The following is a 19,733-nucleotide window of genomic DNA, read 5'->3' as shown; positions in this document are numbered from 1 at the left end:
GAAGTACAAAGTTTACTAAAAATACTTAATCCAGTAAAGTATAGCTAGCCAAAATGTCTACTTAAGTAAAGTATTTGTACTTTACTACTTGCTACATCTGTTTGATATTTTCATAATCTACATCAGTATCAGATGAAAGTATGCAGGGAGAAAATGAGAACATGTAAACTTCATGCAGACCGAAAAAACCCAGGCTAGAAATTGAAACCAAGAACTTCATAATGCAATGCATCAGCGATAATGCAACTAGTGCTATACAAGTGGGTGAAAAAAGCTGATTTGTAAATACGATCTACAATGAAAATCTCACAGTACTACTCAAAGAAAGCATAATCATCAATACCGGAATGAATTAAAAAAAGCAAATTAAAATGCAAATGACTATGAAATAGAGAAAATACTTATGAAAGGAAAAAGTTGAATCATGTTGATCCAGGGCTTTTTGTGAGAAATGTTACATTACTCTGGATGAGAGGAAATAAAAGCCTGACTAATTAAGTAGTTCTGCTTTGGCACCAAGCTTAGATGATAAAGATCATCAGTAGCTGATTGAGCAAAAACACCTAACGATATCTCGGATTCAAGATGCTATTATTTTATGGCTTAATAGAAATAATTAAACAAAGTGAATAAATTTGTATTTAAAAGTCTGTTTAAAATGCAAATTTGTTGAAACTAAAGAATTCTTACCACTTAATATAAGGATGATGACATCATTACTAATATAGCAATCAGTGAGTATTTTTTATAATAATGAATATATTTATTAGCAATTGGATTTTTAATTTTGAGAAATCCTTCAGAGAAGATTAAGATTAGTGGCTTTTAATAATGTGTGCTACCTTCAGGTAATTGTTAATGCAAAGTTTGATGAAGAAAATTATAACAATTGTTTTAGAGGAAGTAAGTTAGACAAATGATGAGGAAGTGGTGCTGAGCAGGTACAAGTATGAATAATCCTTTATAAGAAAAAAAGGAGGGGATGGAAAACCTATTATATCACTTTCCACTTTCACAACCGCATTTATTTGTATGGTTATTAAAAATACATATCAAAAAATAAATCATGTAGGAGCAAATAAATCATGTCTTTAATGCTATATAGAAAAGGAAAATAGTTCATAATAAACAGATAATGTTCCAGAATATTCTTGAAAAACCTTGAAACAATAAAAAAAAGGTTCAAAATAATGTTTCTAAATCAGTTAATTATGCAAATGCTTGAAATGAACCATTTCAAAGTTTTAACCGATTTACAGGGGGAGCGGGGGACATAAGTAATACATGGAGAGCATACAAATATATATATACCGCACCTGTTTATTATCACTAAGACCTCCTTGGATTGATAAAATCCTTTTCAACATGGCAAAATAGGGTTTCTTGACTTTCAGTCAATAATTAAGGTTTAACTTTTTTGAAGCTTAAACTTTGGAAAGTTAAACTTACATAGAAGGGTAGTTCATTGGAATTTCCACTCCTACCAAATTGTTCAGGTTATACCAATGGTGGTCTGCTATAAAGTATCCCTGATGAATTTAGACAGAGAAACATTTTTTTTTTTTTTTTCCATCAAGCAGGAGGCATCAGCAACATAAGATACAAGAATAAAGGGGGAAAAAAGTGCTAATAACTGAGTATCTGATGTCCTACAGTCCCAAAACAATCATCTATCAATCTAAATTCCCAGAAACATCCCATTCATTGTATTTAACTCTCAACAACTAGACTAAATGAATGGATCAAGTATATTTTTATGCTATATGTTTATTTTATCAAGAAGCTTTTATAACTGTAAAACATATAGGAAATTCCAGTACATTTAGACTTAAAAAACACCAACATCAGTCCATATATGCAAGTTAAAATGGTGTTTAGACTCTTTATTCCTGTACAGCTGGTTAAGAACGCCTGTGGTCTTGTTGTGAATGATGTCCTTAGTAATTCATTGCTGCTCTGATCCATGGATGAAGTCAGGAACCACAACTTTTGGCTTTTTTTCTATCCATCCCTGCTGTCAGAGAAAAACAGAAAATACATGAGTGAACATGATTCTTTCTCACACAAAAAGGAATTCTGATGACGTAGATGACTGAATCTGAATTTATAAGAGACTCGATCTACCTTTTTATTCTCAGGCTGTGCTGCCATTGATCTCCCCCTGCTTGACTAAATGGACAATTGGATGAGTCACACACCCAGCAGAAGCATAATTAGATATGATTAAACCCTTTAACATTTTAATGAAATAACTTTAGTTTATTTTATATGTCAGAAATTATATTATCCTTGTAAAATATATCGAACTGTATTGATGTTTTAGTAAGTTTTCATATAGAAAATATCACGAATACAACAAAATCAGAGTTGTTATCATATGGAGCTTTTTGCTTAACTTTATGCAGATTACAGGATTATTCAGCTGTAAGTGATGATTAGCACCTTAATGTTTGGGTTATAATGACATCCCTGATTCTTTTAATATTGTTTTAATTCTTCCCTCTAAAAACATAATTTGATTCTGTGTATTATAAGAGTGAAGAGACACAACCTTTTCTTTTTTCATAGGAATCCATGTATGGGTATTAAAAAGCACACAATAAGAGTTTTAAAGCTGTGGGATATGGACCAGTTTTTTTTTTAATGGTTGCTGTAGGTAACATAGTTTAAAGAATGGATGGATTGTAAAATTCAGCTGTTTTTTTTCATGAAAGCTGTTGGATGTTTCTGGTCCAAATTAGCATTAAATTGATATTAAATTACTCAGTTTATACAAGGCACATAATATGTGTTCCATTTTTAGAAAATGACGTCAGCCAGAATCTCCAAGGCCAGCTGAGAGACACAGTCCCTCCCGCATGTCTGGGATCATCCTCTATGCCTCCTCCTGGTGGGACTTGCCTGAATCACCTCCCGAGGGAGGCGTCCAGGGGGTATCTGAAAAAGATGTCTGAGCCTCCTCAGCTGACTCCTTTCGATGTGGAGGAGAAGCAGCTCTACTCAGAGCCTCTTCCAAATGACCAAGCCCCTCCTTCTATCTCTAAGGAAGAACCCAGCCACCCTGCGGAGAAAGCTAATTTCAGCTGCTTGTATCCAGGATCTCTTTCCCTTTCTTTCTGTCATGATCCAAGTTTCCTGACCATATGGGTAGGAATGTAGACCGACCAGTGAACAGAGAGCTTTGCCTTTTGAGTCAGCTCCTCACCACAACTTCACTCCCTTCTCCCCTCACTCCTGAACATGACTCCAAATACTTGAACTCCTCCACTTGAGGTAGGAACTCTCCTGCAACCTTGGAGGAGCTGATTCTCATCCCAGTCGCTTCACACTCGGCTGCAAACCACCCCAGTGCATGTTCTAGTTCTTGGCAGGAGGGAGCCAGCAGAACCACTTCATCCGCAAAAAGCAGGGACGAGATCCGCCGGCAAATTGTTTTTTCTGAAAATTAAACATTTCTGTCTTTCACAGCCATGTGTTTCTGTTCATAGCTGAAAGCCGATAACATGTACATTTAGGAGAGGCTTTCCTGTGTGTTTTCCAGTTACTCATATCATATTCTTTATAGTAAAGCTTTTAAATTATCATTAAAAACTGTTACCAGAATATTAACCTTAGTTCATTATTACAGTGTTTCATTTTTTGCAGTAGTTAATTAACAGAGTTGTTTCATCAGCAGTAATCATTGGCCAACATCTTTGTTAGCAAAGCCTGAGAAAGGAACAATGTGATGTTTTAATTGTTAGTATAATGGAAAGCTCTGTGATAACATCCTTAAGCTTTCTCTCCCTCATTATTTCCTTAGAAAATTAAAACTGCAATAATTTTAGGAAGTATAATAACAGGCAGAGTGAACCACTTAAACTTACATTTTATCCAGCAGTAGTAGCCAAAAAGACTGATTAAGATGAGGGCAGCAACACCACCACTGCTGTAGATCAGTAACTGCATCGCTGGGCTTAATGTACCTGCACAAGAAGATGAGGTTTCATAAATACAGGTTTTTAATTTGACTTTTAGATGTCCCTTGAGTTCTGTCACAATATAAAATAATATATGCATCTGCACAGGCTGTATTGACAAAAGCAAGAAACAGGAAGGTTACATACTTTTGCCTCCAAGCAACTCCACTCGCAAACAGTTACTCCTCTGCTTGCAGCAGTAAGACCCCAGATCGGAGCTTTTAAGCTCATCGATGACAGTAGAGTAGTTCCCATCTAAGGCTTGGTTTGGAAACGCTTTAACTCGGCCAGATCTTGGGTTTTGAAAATCAACACGTCCTTCAGAAGAAAGACGAACCATGTCTCCCTTCTCTAAGTGAACCCAGGTGACCCATTTAAAGGCACCGGTGTCAAAGTTGCATGGCAGGAGCACCGAAGAACCGAGTGTTGCTGGGATTTGGTATGTTTCACAAAAATCTTTACCACAAGTTTCCTCAGAAAACTGCTCACCTAGAAACAAACCAATAATAAACACAATCATAGGGTCACTTTCCACTGATCAAATAAAGAAATGTATAAAGCCCTGAGAGGAACAGCATACCTTCATCTTCAAACAACTTCACCTCAAAACATTCATTGTTTTGCTTGCAGTAGTAAGATCCCATGTCAGAGTCTTTGAGCTCATCAATGATGATGCCATAGTTCATCTCTGAAAACTGGTTGGGAAAGATTTTCACTCTGCCGGATCTGGGGTCCAGGAAATTGATGAGGCCTTTAGATGAGAGGTCAACCAGCTCCACGCCTGCTTCATCTTTCTCATACTTGTGACTCCATTTGACCCAGTTGGAGCCATTTGATGAAATGGTGCATGGCAGGGACACAGAAGAGCCAAGTGGAGCCTTGACCTCAGTTCTGTTACACAGCTCTCTCCCTGAAGAAACCAAAACATTTCATTAAATAAACAAATAAAATGCATGAAAAGTAGAAAATTTCGTTTTTGTATGCAATGATAAATTACATTCCTATAGAGAAAAAACAAAAACATTTTCTTAAATAGATTTCCTTTCACAGTTGTTAGGAGATTTTGGATTGTCACTTTTTTGCCAGTTCCTGTTTTTATCCCAGAAGTATTCTAGCACCAATTTCCCCTGACAGACTTTTCTGCAACAGACCAGAGAAGAACTGGAGCTTATGGAAGGGAGAAAAAAATTTATGGCAGGTTGTGCATGGTGGTTATCTTGGCCACCAGGACTTAAATGCACACTGTTGAAAATGACAAGCATTCTAAAATAATGAAAAGATTATTTTACTGTAACTTGTTGTAATTAGATTCCTCTGAAATACCCCAATGAATACCAATAAAAACTACAGTATCCTTGTATATTTTAGCATCTTTTCTTATTTTACAATAAAATTCCACAGTAAAAAATAATAATAAAATAATAAATATAAATAATATAATATCACCACCACAGTAAAAAATGCAAGGGTATTACAGCATTCAATAGTATCATTACAATGAAATAGTGTATATAAATACATAACAGAACTTGACGCTACTTGAAGGGAGTTTAAAGGAAGTTTCCTTCTTCCAGTCTGAAAGGAGAAGGTAAGCAACATGCATAACTGTGTGCAGAGCTACACTCATGTTATTTTAATATAATTATATTGACATTATTTTTAAATGAACATTTATCTCATGACACAGTTCATATTTTGTTAGAAAGTCCAAGACATTGCTGAAGCTTCTCTCACAGCATTTGCTGAAAGTATAGCTAGGGAGAGGCTGCATGCTGCAGTAGATTTAGGAGTTTGTTGTATATTGGTGTAAAGTCACCAAGCTTTAGCACCTACAGACTATATTTCCCCATGTTAGTTAAAGCTATTAAAGTTAATAGGCCTTAGATGTCATTACTTGGCTAATGATCACTAAAATTGTATATTGAAAATTTATTTGGAAGACCAAACAAGTTTGGATTAAAATGCTATGAGTTTGATATGGGAACAGGCACAGGTAAACACTTGATAAATGCTGCCTGCAATAAATATGTCTATTTAAAAGTGAAACTATCTTTTCTCAGCAACAGGTGCTTCCCAGACATAAATCATGAAAGAGGTTTTGAAGAAAAAGAAGTGGACAACAATAAACCTTCATCTAAGCATCGTCATTATGAAACTCTGGCTTTGAGTAGGCATCATAGTTTTTTACAGCAGCAGTAGTTTTCAGAGGTTTGAGTAGCATAGTCCTTTTTGTACTTTTTACAGACAACTTAAAATTTTTAACACAACGCTATAGGGGGTGGGGAGTAACTGTATAATTCTAATGTAAAATTTCAGCCATAATTTTTTCCAACTGAATAAAAATAAAACTGAGGTAATAATCTTCAGACCAGAGGAGAAGAGTTTCAGAGTTAGGTCGATGCTTCAGATAATACACCATGAAACCACTGATTATGGTTGAAATCTTGGTGTCACGATAGACTCAGACCTAAACCTTCACAGGCCCATAAAGGCAGTTACTAAGTCAGCCCTTTACCACCTGAAGAGCATCTTCAGGATTAAATGACTAATGTCCAAGCGGCATCTAGAGAAACTCATCAGGCATTTATCCATCCATTTTCAGACACGCTTAATCCCATGTAAGGTCACGAGGGGTTCTGGTGCCTATCTCCAGCTGTCTACGGGCTAGAGCCAGGGTACATCCCGGACAGGTCGCCAGTCCATCGCAGGGCAACACAGAGACAAACAGGACAAACAACCATTTACACACACACTCACACCTAAGGAGAATTTAAAGAAGCCAATTAACCTAACAGTCATGTTTTGGGACTGTGGGAGGAAGCCAGAGTACCCGTAGTGAATCATGCATTTATCTTTAGTAGAACTGATAACTGCAACAGTGTCCTCACAGGTTTGCGTAAAAAGTCCATCAGACAGCTGCAGCTGACCGAAAACGCTGCCGCCCGTGTTCACACTAGAACTAAGAAAGTAGAACCGGTTCTGAAGTCCTTTCACTGACTCCCTGTAGCTCAGAGAATAGACTTTAAAATCCTTACTGTTATGCAATTATTCCAGCAGATTGTGAATATATTAAATCACTAGAACTGGCAATTAAAATCAAGGGTAAGGCCAATTAATGATTATTACTTAGATGAGTAGAACTGAAAACTACTTATTCACCAAGGTTCTTTAGTTTTTTATCCAAGGAGGGATTTCTGGACCAGTAGTTTTTCACCAATTGAATAATTTGAACTATGGTTGATCATCAATAAAAGGAAATTGTCTCTGTTCTTTCCAGTGTTAACCAAACAGGGTGGATCTGGGTCTGAGTGCAACAACCACAAGCACATTTGTACTGAAGCGTAAATGCCTTACCTTCCGTATTTTCATAGTAAATATATAGATTTGTGGCTGCATGGTTGCACAGTTAATAGCACTGTTGCCTTGCACCAATAAGGTCCTGGATTCGACTCCTGGCCCAGCTTCGAAGCTTGCATTTTCTCTCTTTATAAAATATGCATTCTAAGAAACATGATTGTTAGGTCACTAAATTGTGCGCATAGTTGTGTTGTCCCTGTGTGTAGTGTACACCCTCACTTTCAATATTGAGAAAAGATGAAAAGATGTGTTTGCATTACTTTCACTTTTCATGTTGTAAATAACTGTCAACTAGTACTTTTACATTAGACTACATGTTCTTATTGCAATGATGTATATCAAAATGCTGTAATTCCCCAGTAATGTATTGTAGTGAATCATAATATTACTATAATTGCGTCATTGATCACAGCATATCACTGTAATCTTTAGTGTGAAGTCATGCAATTCTTATCCAGTTATTTGTTGTAAAGTCACAGTTATAACTTTTACAGTGTGCAGTAAGTAGAAAAAAATGGTGGCAAGGTAATGTGCAGAGTTGCTGCTCTAAAAATAAATCTAACACCTGCAGCAGGGGCCGCAAAGATCAACCAGATGAAGATAGCTGATCTATGCAAGCTGTGAATAATTTTGTCTGCCTCATTGTTATTTGTGTAAATAGTCATATAAATACAAATATTCTGGCTTTTATTTTGAAGTTTTAATGACTTTTAACATCTAGTTTGTTTTATTTTACTTTATTTGCTAGTAATTGAATACCATTTATTAGACATATTTTGGGGGTATGGTGCTGGGATTTAGTTCCTGCAATAAAGAAGATTATTGATTTCTAATATTTTTGTTAGATTTATCATTCATGGTTATTTACAATTTACCCTCATATAAATGTTATAGTACAATGATGGTTAGGTCTTAGTGTTAGGTACAAGTAAAAAATCAAATCATGTTTAAACTAGGATTTTAAAACAGGACTTACCTTTTGAAGAGACATTTATAAGCCAGAGGGCAGAAAGGAGAATGTACTTGCAAGTCTTCATCGTCAGTATTTCACTCTGTGCTAACAGCAGCAAGCTGAGGCTGTTTCTACTTCCCTAAGCATCATGGGACAAAACCACAAAACCACTGCAGCTTGTGTTAGCCTAATTGATAGTGCAGCAGACCATAAAATTTTACATTTCGAAGACTAAACAGAGCAGGTAGTGTAGTGCAATACTTAACCAAAGTCACAATAACTGCCATAAATGCTGTTGAAGCTTGATGACATTTCCTGAACACGCAGAGTCATGAGAAGACAGAGATGCACAAATGCACATGGTGATTTTCAGATAAATTCACCTAACAAGTCCTGCTGTGGCCCAGCTTTGACAGCACAAAAAAGATGCACCATGGACAAGTAATTCATACATGCAAAAAGAAATCAATTCCTAAGATAAAGTCCTTTAGTTTTGTGATTTATTTCTCCTTAAGCAAACAGAAAAGGACAAACATTTCATCCGTGAAAACCAGAAGTGGCTGTGATTCCAATATGGCTGAAAGGCAGGAAGAATAATAAACTTTTGGGAACACATACAAGCAGAGAGATTAGTTTGACATTATGACAGCAAGTAGAGATTGAGGCAGGTACATAAAGGCAGTACAAAGACTAGGGGATAATTGGCGGCAGCAGCTGGAACTAGTTATGGTGCTGACTGGTGGCAGGGGATTGACTAAAGGAGAATACACCATGGAGTGGGAGTAATTAGTCCAAAAACAAAACAAACAAAAAAATAAAAAATAGCCAAAGGATGACAATGAAGGATTGACCAAAATACTATTTCTGTCTATATATGTAAATATAGCCATAGCAAAGCGATAGGCTACAAATAAAACTAAACTGACAACAAGCTTTATTATAAATATGTACAGTAACCTACTGACCTACTGTAGTGTCGATAGCACAGCATCATGCCTTCTGCTTATGTTTGACCTGTGTACTTGCTTCTCGCTACTTAAGGACCTTAATTTTTATGTTTTGAATATCACAAAATAAAAAAAAATTATATTAAAAAATATATTTTTTCTTAAAATCAATTACAGAATAATATATAAATTTACTGTAAAAAAAAAAAAAAAAAGGTCGTAAAAAGGCTTATGTACTGAGTACTAGTTCAGAGATGAAAAAAATTCAAAAATTACAGATTTATGCAGAACGCTTCTAGAAACGCATCTAATGTATGTTATATAATCCCTATTATGTTATTTATTGTCTGTTATGTGTGCCATTTATTAAATTGGACATTTTATTGAGATTTATCTCTGTTATTGCATGCCAGTACTTCATCCCTATCCCTTACCAGTATTCTATAGTGAGAGAACAAAATATGCTCTTAATTCTTTATTTATTACTTCTTCCAGTGATTAGATTTTAGCTTCTTATTACTGGGCTGGTAATACATTTTCTGACCTCATCCTCAGTCAATACTGAAAAGAAATGTGCCACTCAGTGAGTATATAAGATTTTTATTAGTTAAAAGTCACTAAAACATCTCACTCCTTGAGTCTAATTCTCAAACATGAAACTAAAATGAACAGATCAAGAATCTATGCTGTAGTTATGTTCTTTTGTCAAAATGCTTTTATAAATGTAGAGAAATGCATTTCACTTAGTTAAAAAAACAACAGGATCAGTTAATGTGTGCAGGTTAATACAGTGTTTAGACTCTTTAATCCTTTTCTGATAGTTAAGATGTTCTGTGCTCCTGCTGTGAATTGCTGATCTGATCCACAGATGATGTCAGAATTCACAGTCTTTAGCTTTCCTCCTTCTCATCCCTGTTGGGTAGACAGAGGAACAATGATTAATAAATGCTAGAACAATATTCTTTCTCACACATTATGAGTTCTGATTATATAGATGATTAAATATGATATTATTCGAAGACCAGGCTACCTCTTTTGTTCTCTGCCTGTGCTCCCATGGATCTCCTGTTTCACTGTATAGGAAATTAGATTAATAACACAGTTAACAGATTCAAGAGGAGGAAATATGATTACAACTCTTAACAATTTTAAAGAATTTTTCTAATGTAGAATTTAGATTATATCTTTTACATATTATATCTATATTTCATAATGATCTAACAGTGATAAGAGGAAGATGACTCCAACATGCAGTCAGTGCTAAATTTGAGAATAACTTCAAAGAGTTCTGATGGATAACTTCTTCATTAACAAGCAGTCCTTTAGAATTTCAAATATCTATTGTTTTCAATGAGAAATTCTCACACCTTCATCATTTTTAAAGAGTTTTAGATAATTCTCCTATATCAAAACAATAAAAACATAAAAACTCAGAATTAGACATGCTTTGGAATGTCTTAATACTTTTGTTTTCATTTTCTTCTAGCATTTGGATCCAGTTAGACATATTCTCCCGTAGATTTTCTTGTACATTCTAATTGTATTTTTCCTCATTTAAGATATGTTTTATACCCAACTAATATTTTTCATTTGAATTTTACTTGTTTATTGAGAAAACAAGGTTAAAGAAGTGAGCTCCAATGGCTGTGCTGAAAGGAACACTTGCTTTCAGGTGTAATTATTAAGATAAATCATGTTTTACAGTCTATGTGAATACTAAAGGATTTCTTGTTTCATTTTTAAGATAAATCTTTTTTACAGTAACATTAGAAAAGAAGGGATCGCTCCTCTCACTTTCGGTTTCTCTGTTACAGTTCTGGGCACAAGTACTGTTCCAATTATCCACATTTTGTAAAGTTGCAACCTGGGCACTCAAACTCCTAAATGCACTTCATCCATTTACACACTTCATAGAGGGGCTTAGGGTTTAGTGTTAGTACTGGGACTGGGCCATACTCCTTCCCTTTAGCAAATCTTTGCTGGTTTGCTTTCATTTCCACCAGTATGTTCCCTCTGGTGGGGTTTCCCTTTCTGTTGTGCCTTGCCTGCTCCTGGATTTATGCTTTTGTACCGCCACCTTCAATAAATCTACACCTACACTCTGCATCCGCCTCTGCATTTGGATCCTCCAACAAACTCCACAAACACTGACAATACTGTTGTTGTTTGCCAAAAGTATTTTCCTCTATTCTCATAACATTTATCAACAGCTCTTTTTATAATTCCAGATCATATATTTAAAAAAATGTATTTATGTCTGTGTGTTTGTCCATATGTAAAGTACACTACCTAAGCAGATTGTAACAATACTTAGCAAACAATCTTAAAATCTGATTATAGCCATGTTATTGTCCGTTCATACATATGCAGATAAACAGATAAAATTAGAGGCTGTGCTTTTCTCTAACTTTTTTCATAAAAATTTATTTTTGTATCCTTGCAGTCATTGCATTGGTTAAAAAACTGAGATCTCAAAGTATGCATGTTTAGAAGATCCTTTTCTCCATAGAGTTTGCCATTTTTTAATCTCTAGATTTAAACTATCATTTAAGAAAACTTTGATCAGAATTATTAAAATTTTTTTTTATAACGTCTGTATATGGTTGATTTTTATACTGAAACAATGCATACCTTGAGTTGTTTCATTAACAGTTATCAGTGCACCTCTTTTGTTGTGAAGATCTGAGAAAGAAGCATAAAGTGATGTTTTAGAAATCAACATCCCTCATTTTCAACATTGAAACTGTAAAAACTTTAATTATAAATTATGTTACAGGCAGGATTATCTACTTACACACACATTCAAACCAGCAGAGGGAGCCAACAAGGCAGAGGAGGATGAAGCCAGCAACACCTGCACTGATGTAGCATGGTTGTATCGCTGTATTACCTGCAAAAAAGATGTGGTTTTATAAAGATTTGTTGAACATTAATTTGACATTTGTCCTTTATTTGACCACTGAGGTCTGTGACAATAAAAATTAAATAAATGTGTCAGTAAACAAGTCAAGCTGACAAAAAACATACTTTCAGTTCCACTGGCAAATAGTTTCTCCTCAGCTTGCAGCATTAAGAACCCAAATGAGCTGTATTTTGGGGGCCCCAACTCAAGCCCACATTTACCAACTTGAGCACACAGTGAGACTGGTCTGCAGTGATGAAATATTACACACTATCCCTTAATATAGTGTTTAGTATTGTACCAGCTGCACACAAGGGATATGTGAAGTAGAAACTATGAACCCAGAGTGAGAGGGTAATGACAAAGAAAATAACATCAAAATAATGAAAAAAATGTTTTGAAACATTGGAATCTATCTGAAAATGTTTTAATGACCATTTCTCTCTTATCTTATGGTTACACTGCTCTTACTAAAGTTTTTCTAGGACTGCCTCTATCAAATTATAGCAGATTATCAAGTAATAAGACTTTTCAAAAAATTTACATTTGACAATTGATTATTTAATGATGTGTAATCTATGGATATATCCCAGGTTTTACAAATTTCTAGCTAAATATTCTCTTTCTTTTTGTTGGGATCCTGAGGATTGCCCACCAGAGGGCGCCGAGGATCCTCTTCTGCTTTTTGTTTTCTTTTAGGGACTGGGTTACTGTTGGGATCTGGGGGTGTACCACCTTCCACCAGCAGAGTGCGCCGTGGGTCTCCTGGGCTGGAGCCCTCCAGCACACCTGAGACACATCTACTCATCAGGAGACCTTCCCTTCATAAGCAGCTGCCAGACCTTCCTTCAACGCCGCAGTGTTGACCTTAGTTTGGTTAGCAACCTGAGCCTCTGTTACCTGAAAGAATCTAAGTTGTCTCTAAGTGAGAAAACTGATTCTAATCCTCCTCTGTCTTTGCTCACAGGAAACCTGTCTCAAGCCTGAAGCTCTGGGTGAGCTTAACCTGCCTTCCAGCCCTGGTGAGCCAAACCTGAAGATTCCTATTTGGATTTCCCCTGCTGCTCTCTGTGAAGAGCTGGAAACTCTGATCAAGGTCTGCCATTCAAAGTCAGAAGCTAGATGCTGCAGCTGCTTGTGTACTCTGCTGAACCTACAGTCTTTGGACCCAACGGTTCCCTCTCTCACAAGAGAAGCCTGGACTTCGTCAAGGTAGACTCAGAATTATCTTAAAGGACTCATTAATCATCTGTCTGCCCAGCTAATCAAGCTATCCATCTCTGCAGACTTCAGTGAACCCAACCCGGACCAGTTCCAGATCCTGTTCATGTTTTTGTGTCAACAATCTTTAATAAACTCTGTTAAACTTTTACCCAGCCTCCGTTGTGTTCTGCATGTGGGTTTGAATTAAAACCAATCATGACACTTTTGGCATATTCTCTTTTACAGATCCGAACTATACTTTTTGTTGCTTTCCTTCATGGACAAATTAAGACAGTTTTTCCTACATTCACTGATTATGAAGTTATTATTATACTACGTTTTCAGCAAACTGTACAACTTTCATATATTGGAATCATATGTAGTTTCCTACAAGAAATATTTCTTTAACCCAGGTTGTACAGCGCTTTTTGAAATAATCCACGATAGCCTTCCCATGCTATTTTGGCATAGTATTTAGTTAAAGAGGCTTATAAGATTTCTAAAATCACACAAGGTAAAAAAAAAAAGAACTCTTAAGAAAGAGCTGTAAAAGTAGGACATTACAAAAGATTTCAATAGAGGTAGGGTTGCACAGTTTGTTGAAAACATAGTAAAAGAGCGGCGACAACCCAATTAGTGAATGGAGGAGTTTGCATTATGTAGAAACTGTTTTTATTTTTATTAAATAAAAGCAATAAAAGTAGCCTATGGAATCTACCTCAGACCTTTGATGTAATAAAACAAATATCCCTTACAATGTCTGAAAAAAATCCTCTTAAATAGACCTCAGTACTGCATTGTGTACATTTCACAAAAAAGAATAAAAAAAATAACAAATAATACAGTATTGTGTGAGGCCTCCACGTGCCCGTGGTCCTGCTGCTAGGTTGCTCCCCTCCTATGGCCTCCTCCACTTCTCCTGGTGTACTGGCCTGTCTCTTTGTAGCGCATCTGGACTCAATACTGAGTGACACGGCAAACATTCTTGCCACAGCTCGCGTTGATGTCTCATCCTGAATGAGCTGCACTGCCTGAGCCGCTTGTGTGGGTTGTAGTGACTGTGAAAGCACCACAAACATTCAAAAGTGGCCAGAAAGCAAAGCTAACGAGAAGTAGTCTGTGGTCCCCACCTGCAGAACCTGTCACGTTTTGGTTGTAGTTTGAGGACACAAATGCAGAGGCAGGCAGGCAGATGTGAGTTCTTGTAGTTTTAATGAGAGGAAACAGTTTAACAGAGAGGAGTCCAAAATTCTAGTTAATATTTAACACAAACCAGAACCATGGAGACATCAAGGGAAAACACGCACAAGGAGCCAGGGAGAGACGAGGTGAGAGGACAACAGAAACAACAGGACCAGCAACAACAAGGAACCAACAAAGAGTGAGAGCAGAGAGAGAGCATATATAGCTGACAGAGACAAAGGGAGGGCTAACGAGCTGACAAGGAGCAGGTGTGAGAGGAGACAACGAGGGAGCCAAGGGGAAAGGAACACACACACAAGAGGGCAACAGAGGACAACAGAAAAACATGAGAACTAACATAAATCTAGAAATTACAACAAAATAGGAATTAAACCAATAAAACTAGAAAACAAGGAGCAAAGTAAAGCACAACATAACCAAAACCATGACAGAACCATCCCATTTAATTGAGTTTGTCTTGCTAATTGCCAGTAATTTCCACCAATTGTCAATTCCGTTTTTACCGAAGCATGTGAAAGTGATTATCAATCAGTGTTGCTCTCATAATGGACAGTTTGTTTCACAGAAGTAGGATTTAATTGAAGTTATATTTAGTTGTTTATGTGTTTCCCTCTTTTTTTTAGCAGTTTATATTCAAAGATTCTGCTTTTCTGGATCAATGACATATCAGCTGAACAATGTCTCTAAACTAACATATATTTGCAACCATATCAAGGCAGACAGTGTGCTACGATTGTGTTTTCCACAAAACAAGCAACTGTGCTGGGAGACAGGATGTAATGCTTACTGGTCCTCAAAAGCTCAGGGACTGTCTGCAAACTGAAAAATGAGTGGTCAAATAAATGCATTTGAGAAATATTAAACTGCGTCACCAAGGAGAGGTGCAGTTCAACCAAAATAATTTGATCTGTATGAGATCTTAGGTCTTTTATACTACATTTCTCAAAAAACTCTGGGGAATTTCCAAAAGCATAGCCTAAAAAGCCAAATATTTAGGAAATATTCTAGGATAAAAAAGAAATCCATAATCTAAGCTTTACTATTTAAATATTATTATCTAGCACACATAAAACACCTGATTTTGATTCTGCTAAAACTCTTTGGTAAAGTATACTTCAATTAATTTTTCAAAAAGATTTTTTTTTTTTGCCTTTAAGTAATTTAAGCAATAACTTCACTTGAGTGTGTTTTGGTGCCATTAAACTCGCAGCACTTCATCTGGAATATATTACAACTCTACATATAGTAGAAATATTCTAGGCAAAACGGAATGTTTTTATAAGTATTTTTATGAACAAAGTTGCTGTTAGTAGTTGCATAAAAATAATCTCAATATTGTTTACACTACAACAACTTGCTTGTGAATTTTGACTCTCAGTTCGCAATAGCTTTCTAACTTTATCAAAGTTGCCATGGGAGACAGTGAAGTGGAACTAGGTGAAGTCATCAGGACTCCAACGTGCAGTAAGTTAAAAAAGGAAGCAGTGTCCGGTGCAAAGAATGTGCACTGAAAATAAAACATCAGAAGACAGCAGCCATGTGTAGCAGTCCAGCTACATGACGATAGTTTATCTGCATCAGCTGCAATTTGTGAAGTTTGATTAGCCCCGATGTAAACAGTGTAATTAGTCATCATATTATTAATATTTCTGCTGCTCCACTACTTTATTTCATACTTGTTGATTAAAGTTTATCTATATTTTCAAAAGATGGAAATCAGGTTTCTTTCTGTTATAAATGTTACTGCTATTGGGATTGATTAATGATAAATTATTATCGTGAGAAAAATCTGTCACATTGTCAGTCAAAATGTACTCTGGTATAAATGATAAGTTATAACACAGTTTTCAGTTTCATGATGTCAGGTAATGTCAAAGTTTTATGCATATCTACATTATGATAAATTGGTAAATTAACATACTCTCTACTGCTGTTATTTTGTTTTTAAAACATTGTTTTATCATTCAGTATTATCTTAGTTTAAAACATAAAAAGAGAATTAAGAATTAGAATACAGTTTAGTGACTAAGTAGAGTTTAGATTACCTTCTTCGGACACCTTCACTTCCAAACATTTATTATTCTGCTTGCAGTAGTAAGATCCCATATCAGATTCTTGGAGCTCATCAATGACAATGTCATACTTCCACTCTGCAGCCTGGTTGGGAAAGGCTTTCACTCGGCCGGATCTAGGGTCCAGAAACTTCACTCGCCCATGAGAGGAGAGATGAACCAGCTCCACACCTGCTTCCTCTTCCTCATGCTGGTGAGTCCAAATGATCCGCTTGTTGGAGCCACTCGATGAAAAGGTGCACGGTAGGAACACCGAAGAGCCAAGTGGAGCCGTGACTCTACTTGTGTAACACACCTCTTTTCCTGAACAACCAGAACAGCTTCATGACTTAAGCAATTAGAAAAATTATAAACTCATGTGTTATGTGTAATGGATTACACAGTGGATAATAGAGGATTGCAGTTAGGTCACATTTTTTTTTCCTCAAGTAAGACCTATGGGCCCCCCATAGAGGTGGAGGAATGAAATGGTCGAGAAAAATATTTCAGAGCACCTTCTGGCATATCAGATGTTTCTTCACACACATTACAGCGACTATTTCAATTTAAAAGAAGGCATGTAAATTTGTTAGGGCTAAATCTAAACCAATGTGAGATATTAGCTATGATACCACACTAATCACTAAAAAGTTTATTGTACTCTCACAATGCCTATGTTAAAAGCACATGGCTTGAATTACAGGCAAATTGCAAAAAAAGGCTTTTCTTTTGCTGTTTTTCACCTTTGAGGGGCTGTAAATCAGAAACATTGTGAGCCAACATGTGTTAATTTGGACTTTTTTCGAAGCCCTGGATGTTTTCTATTAAACTAAACTAGGAAGAACAAACATTGGGGAATTTCTTTTTTCTATGGCACCATGAAGTCAAAATAACCCGACAGACATAACTTCTTCTGTTAAACTCAACAGTAACTTAATAAACAGAGGTGTTTTTCATCTTATGCACAAATTCTTTTTTTCAGGTTAGTCCAAGTTAAACCTGGAGAGAACATCATATTTGCCTTTAAGATAAAGCTATGCAGACGCTATCTGCTGATATTTGAATATGTCAGGGAAACTGAAATTTAGATGAAATTATCAGTACAATAGATATTGAATAAATTAAAAAATAATAAACCATGTTAAAAAGGGCTTACCATATAAGGACACACTTGTAAGCCAAAAAGCAAAGAAAATCCACACGTAAGCTGTCATCGTCAACATTTGATATGATGTTTTCAGCAAGCTTGTTTGTTTTAAAGTCTCTGAGCATCATGGGACAAAACCACAAGACCACTTCATTTTGTGATGTGGTTAGTCCCCCAAATTCTTCAGCATAGATTCACTTTCGAGAACAGCAAACTGATTCTTACAAGCAGTTTTTCAAACATAATTTTGATCACATCAAACCTTGAAGTTTTATAGTTTTATATTTTAACAGAGCAGGTAGCACAAAATATAACAAGTGACAATTACTGCCACCACTTCCTGTTGAAGCTTGGTGACTCTTCCGGAACAAGGGTCATTGTGAGAGACCAAGAAACACAAAGGTTCATCTGCAGCTATTTGTCACTTAAACAAAAAAGAAATGCTCATGTAAGTGAGAAGTTACAATGAAATGTGGCAATGAAATTGCCCCTCAATAATAGTCCCTCAAGCAGACTGGAGCCCAGAATGAGATGCTTTTGGTCAACATTTCAGAATACTTCCATAGATCAATAAATTGATAAGAAGGAGAATTTCATATTTAGATGTAAGTACATATATCAGAGGACACAGCTACTTTGCATATTTCATGAAACTGCTGCAGACTTCTGACTGCTTCATGCTGGGTCTGATCCTGCATGCAGTTAGCCAAGCTTTGTTGCTAAATAATTATACAAACCTGTCAATCAACCTCACTTTGTAACAGACGACTGTTATAAGTAGTAAACCATCAGTGCTGTTCCAGGGGGTGTTGTGCAAATAAAGTTGCTTTGGGGAGGTGGTGGTCTAGTGGTTAAAGCATTGCACTTGGGTCCTGGACATTCTGCATTCGATTCCCACAGAATGCCACTCAGGGTCCTTGAGCAAGACCCTTAACCCCCTGGGTCCCACATAGTGGCAGCCCACTCAAAAAAAAAAAAAAGTTGCTTTCAGTACTTCTTTTCAGTTCTGGACGCAGGAATATGACGACAGATTTGGACCATTCAAAAAAATTAAAAAGTGGAATTAAAAGTTTAAGGTGTAACTTTTACGAGAATAAACATGCAAATTTAGGAGTAAAAACACACAAATTTAAGAAAACATACAAATATAAAAGAAAAAGTAGAAAATTCATAAGAAAAACAACTCACACAATTTACCTCAGCAGGTTCTGCAACAGCTTTTTCCCTGCTGCCATCAGACTTTTGAACTGTTGAAACTAATCATGACTCTTGAATCACACTTGAAAACATCAGATTTGCACTACCAACTTTATTGCTTCACTGCTAAGCTGTTCATTCCCTGTTGAAAAGCTGTAGACATCGAAATTTTATTTTGTATACACAGAGTGTATACAAGAGGACAATAAATTTGTCTAAATCTAAATCTAGCCTCTAAGATTTGTCGGTTAGACATATTTTTGTTGGGAGCTGGAGAAGTACCACCTTCCTCCAGCAGAGTCCGCCATGGATCCTCCTGAGCCGAGCCTCCTGCACAGCTGAAGCTCATCCCATCATCAGAGGATCCACAGTATTTAAGCTGTCTTCAGACCTTGCCTCAACGCCGCAGTGTTTAATCCAGTTGGTTAGCACCTTAGCCTAGTATCTCTGAGAACCTTTGTTGACTTTTGAATCCAGACTGGATTCTAACCTTTGTCTCTGCTTTCAGGAAACCTGTTGTCTAGCTGTCTTATCTCAAAGACTCGACACTGATCAAAAGATTCATCCTTGTGCCTTTTTCTCTTGAAGACTTTCCTCCGCAGAGCAAAACTACGATGTTGGAGACCGAGAACTACTGGCCATCAAGTTGGCACTGGAGGAATGGAGACACTGGCTGGAGGGAGCTGAGCACCCGGTTCTCGTTTGGACGGATCACAAAAACCTTGCTTACCCCAAGTCAGTTAAAAAAGCCAATCCCCATCAATCAAGGTGGTCCATATTCTTCTCTCGTTTCAACCTCATTATCTCCTACAGAC

At 36.4% G+C, this 19,733-nt stretch overlaps 1 protein-coding gene across 3 annotated transcripts in view; it reads right to left on the bottom strand.

Moving 5' to 3' along the window:
- Positions 1-1,693: 1,693 nt before the first annotated feature.
- LOC107083456 overlaps positions 1,694-19,733 on the bottom strand; it is a 30,680-nt gene continuing 12,640 nt past the window's right edge. The window contains exons 1-6 of one of the 3 annotated variants that reach the window (XM_015372703.1): positions 8,293-8,404; positions 4,540-4,869; positions 4,107-4,448; positions 3,867-3,965; positions 2,125-2,169; positions 1,694-2,014 (exon numbers count right to left, since the gene is read on the bottom strand). In XM_015372703.1, the coding sequence (XP_015228189.1) occupies positions 2,135-2,169; positions 3,867-3,965; positions 4,107-4,448; positions 4,540-4,869; positions 8,293-8,353 (867 nt within the window). In that variant the 5' untranslated portion in view covers positions 8,354-8,404 and the 3' untranslated portion in view covers positions 1,694-2,014; positions 2,125-2,134. Of the gene's footprint in view, positions 2,015-2,124; positions 2,170-3,866; positions 3,966-4,106; positions 4,449-4,539; positions 4,870-8,292; positions 8,405-19,733 lie in introns of those variants that run through there. The other 2 variants (XM_015372700.1, XM_015372702.1) reach the window with 2 other exon arrangements.

The sequence above is a fragment of the Cyprinodon variegatus genome, unplaced genomic scaffold, assembly GCF_000732505.1.
Source record: "Cyprinodon variegatus isolate N-32 unplaced genomic scaffold, C_variegatus-1.0 Scaffold75, whole genome shotgun sequence".
Taxonomy (NCBI): domain Eukaryota; kingdom Metazoa; phylum Chordata; class Actinopteri; order Cyprinodontiformes; family Cyprinodontidae; genus Cyprinodon; species Cyprinodon variegatus.
Note: the sequence above shows the minus strand (reverse complement) of the source record. Positions and strands in the feature narration are given on the sequence as shown.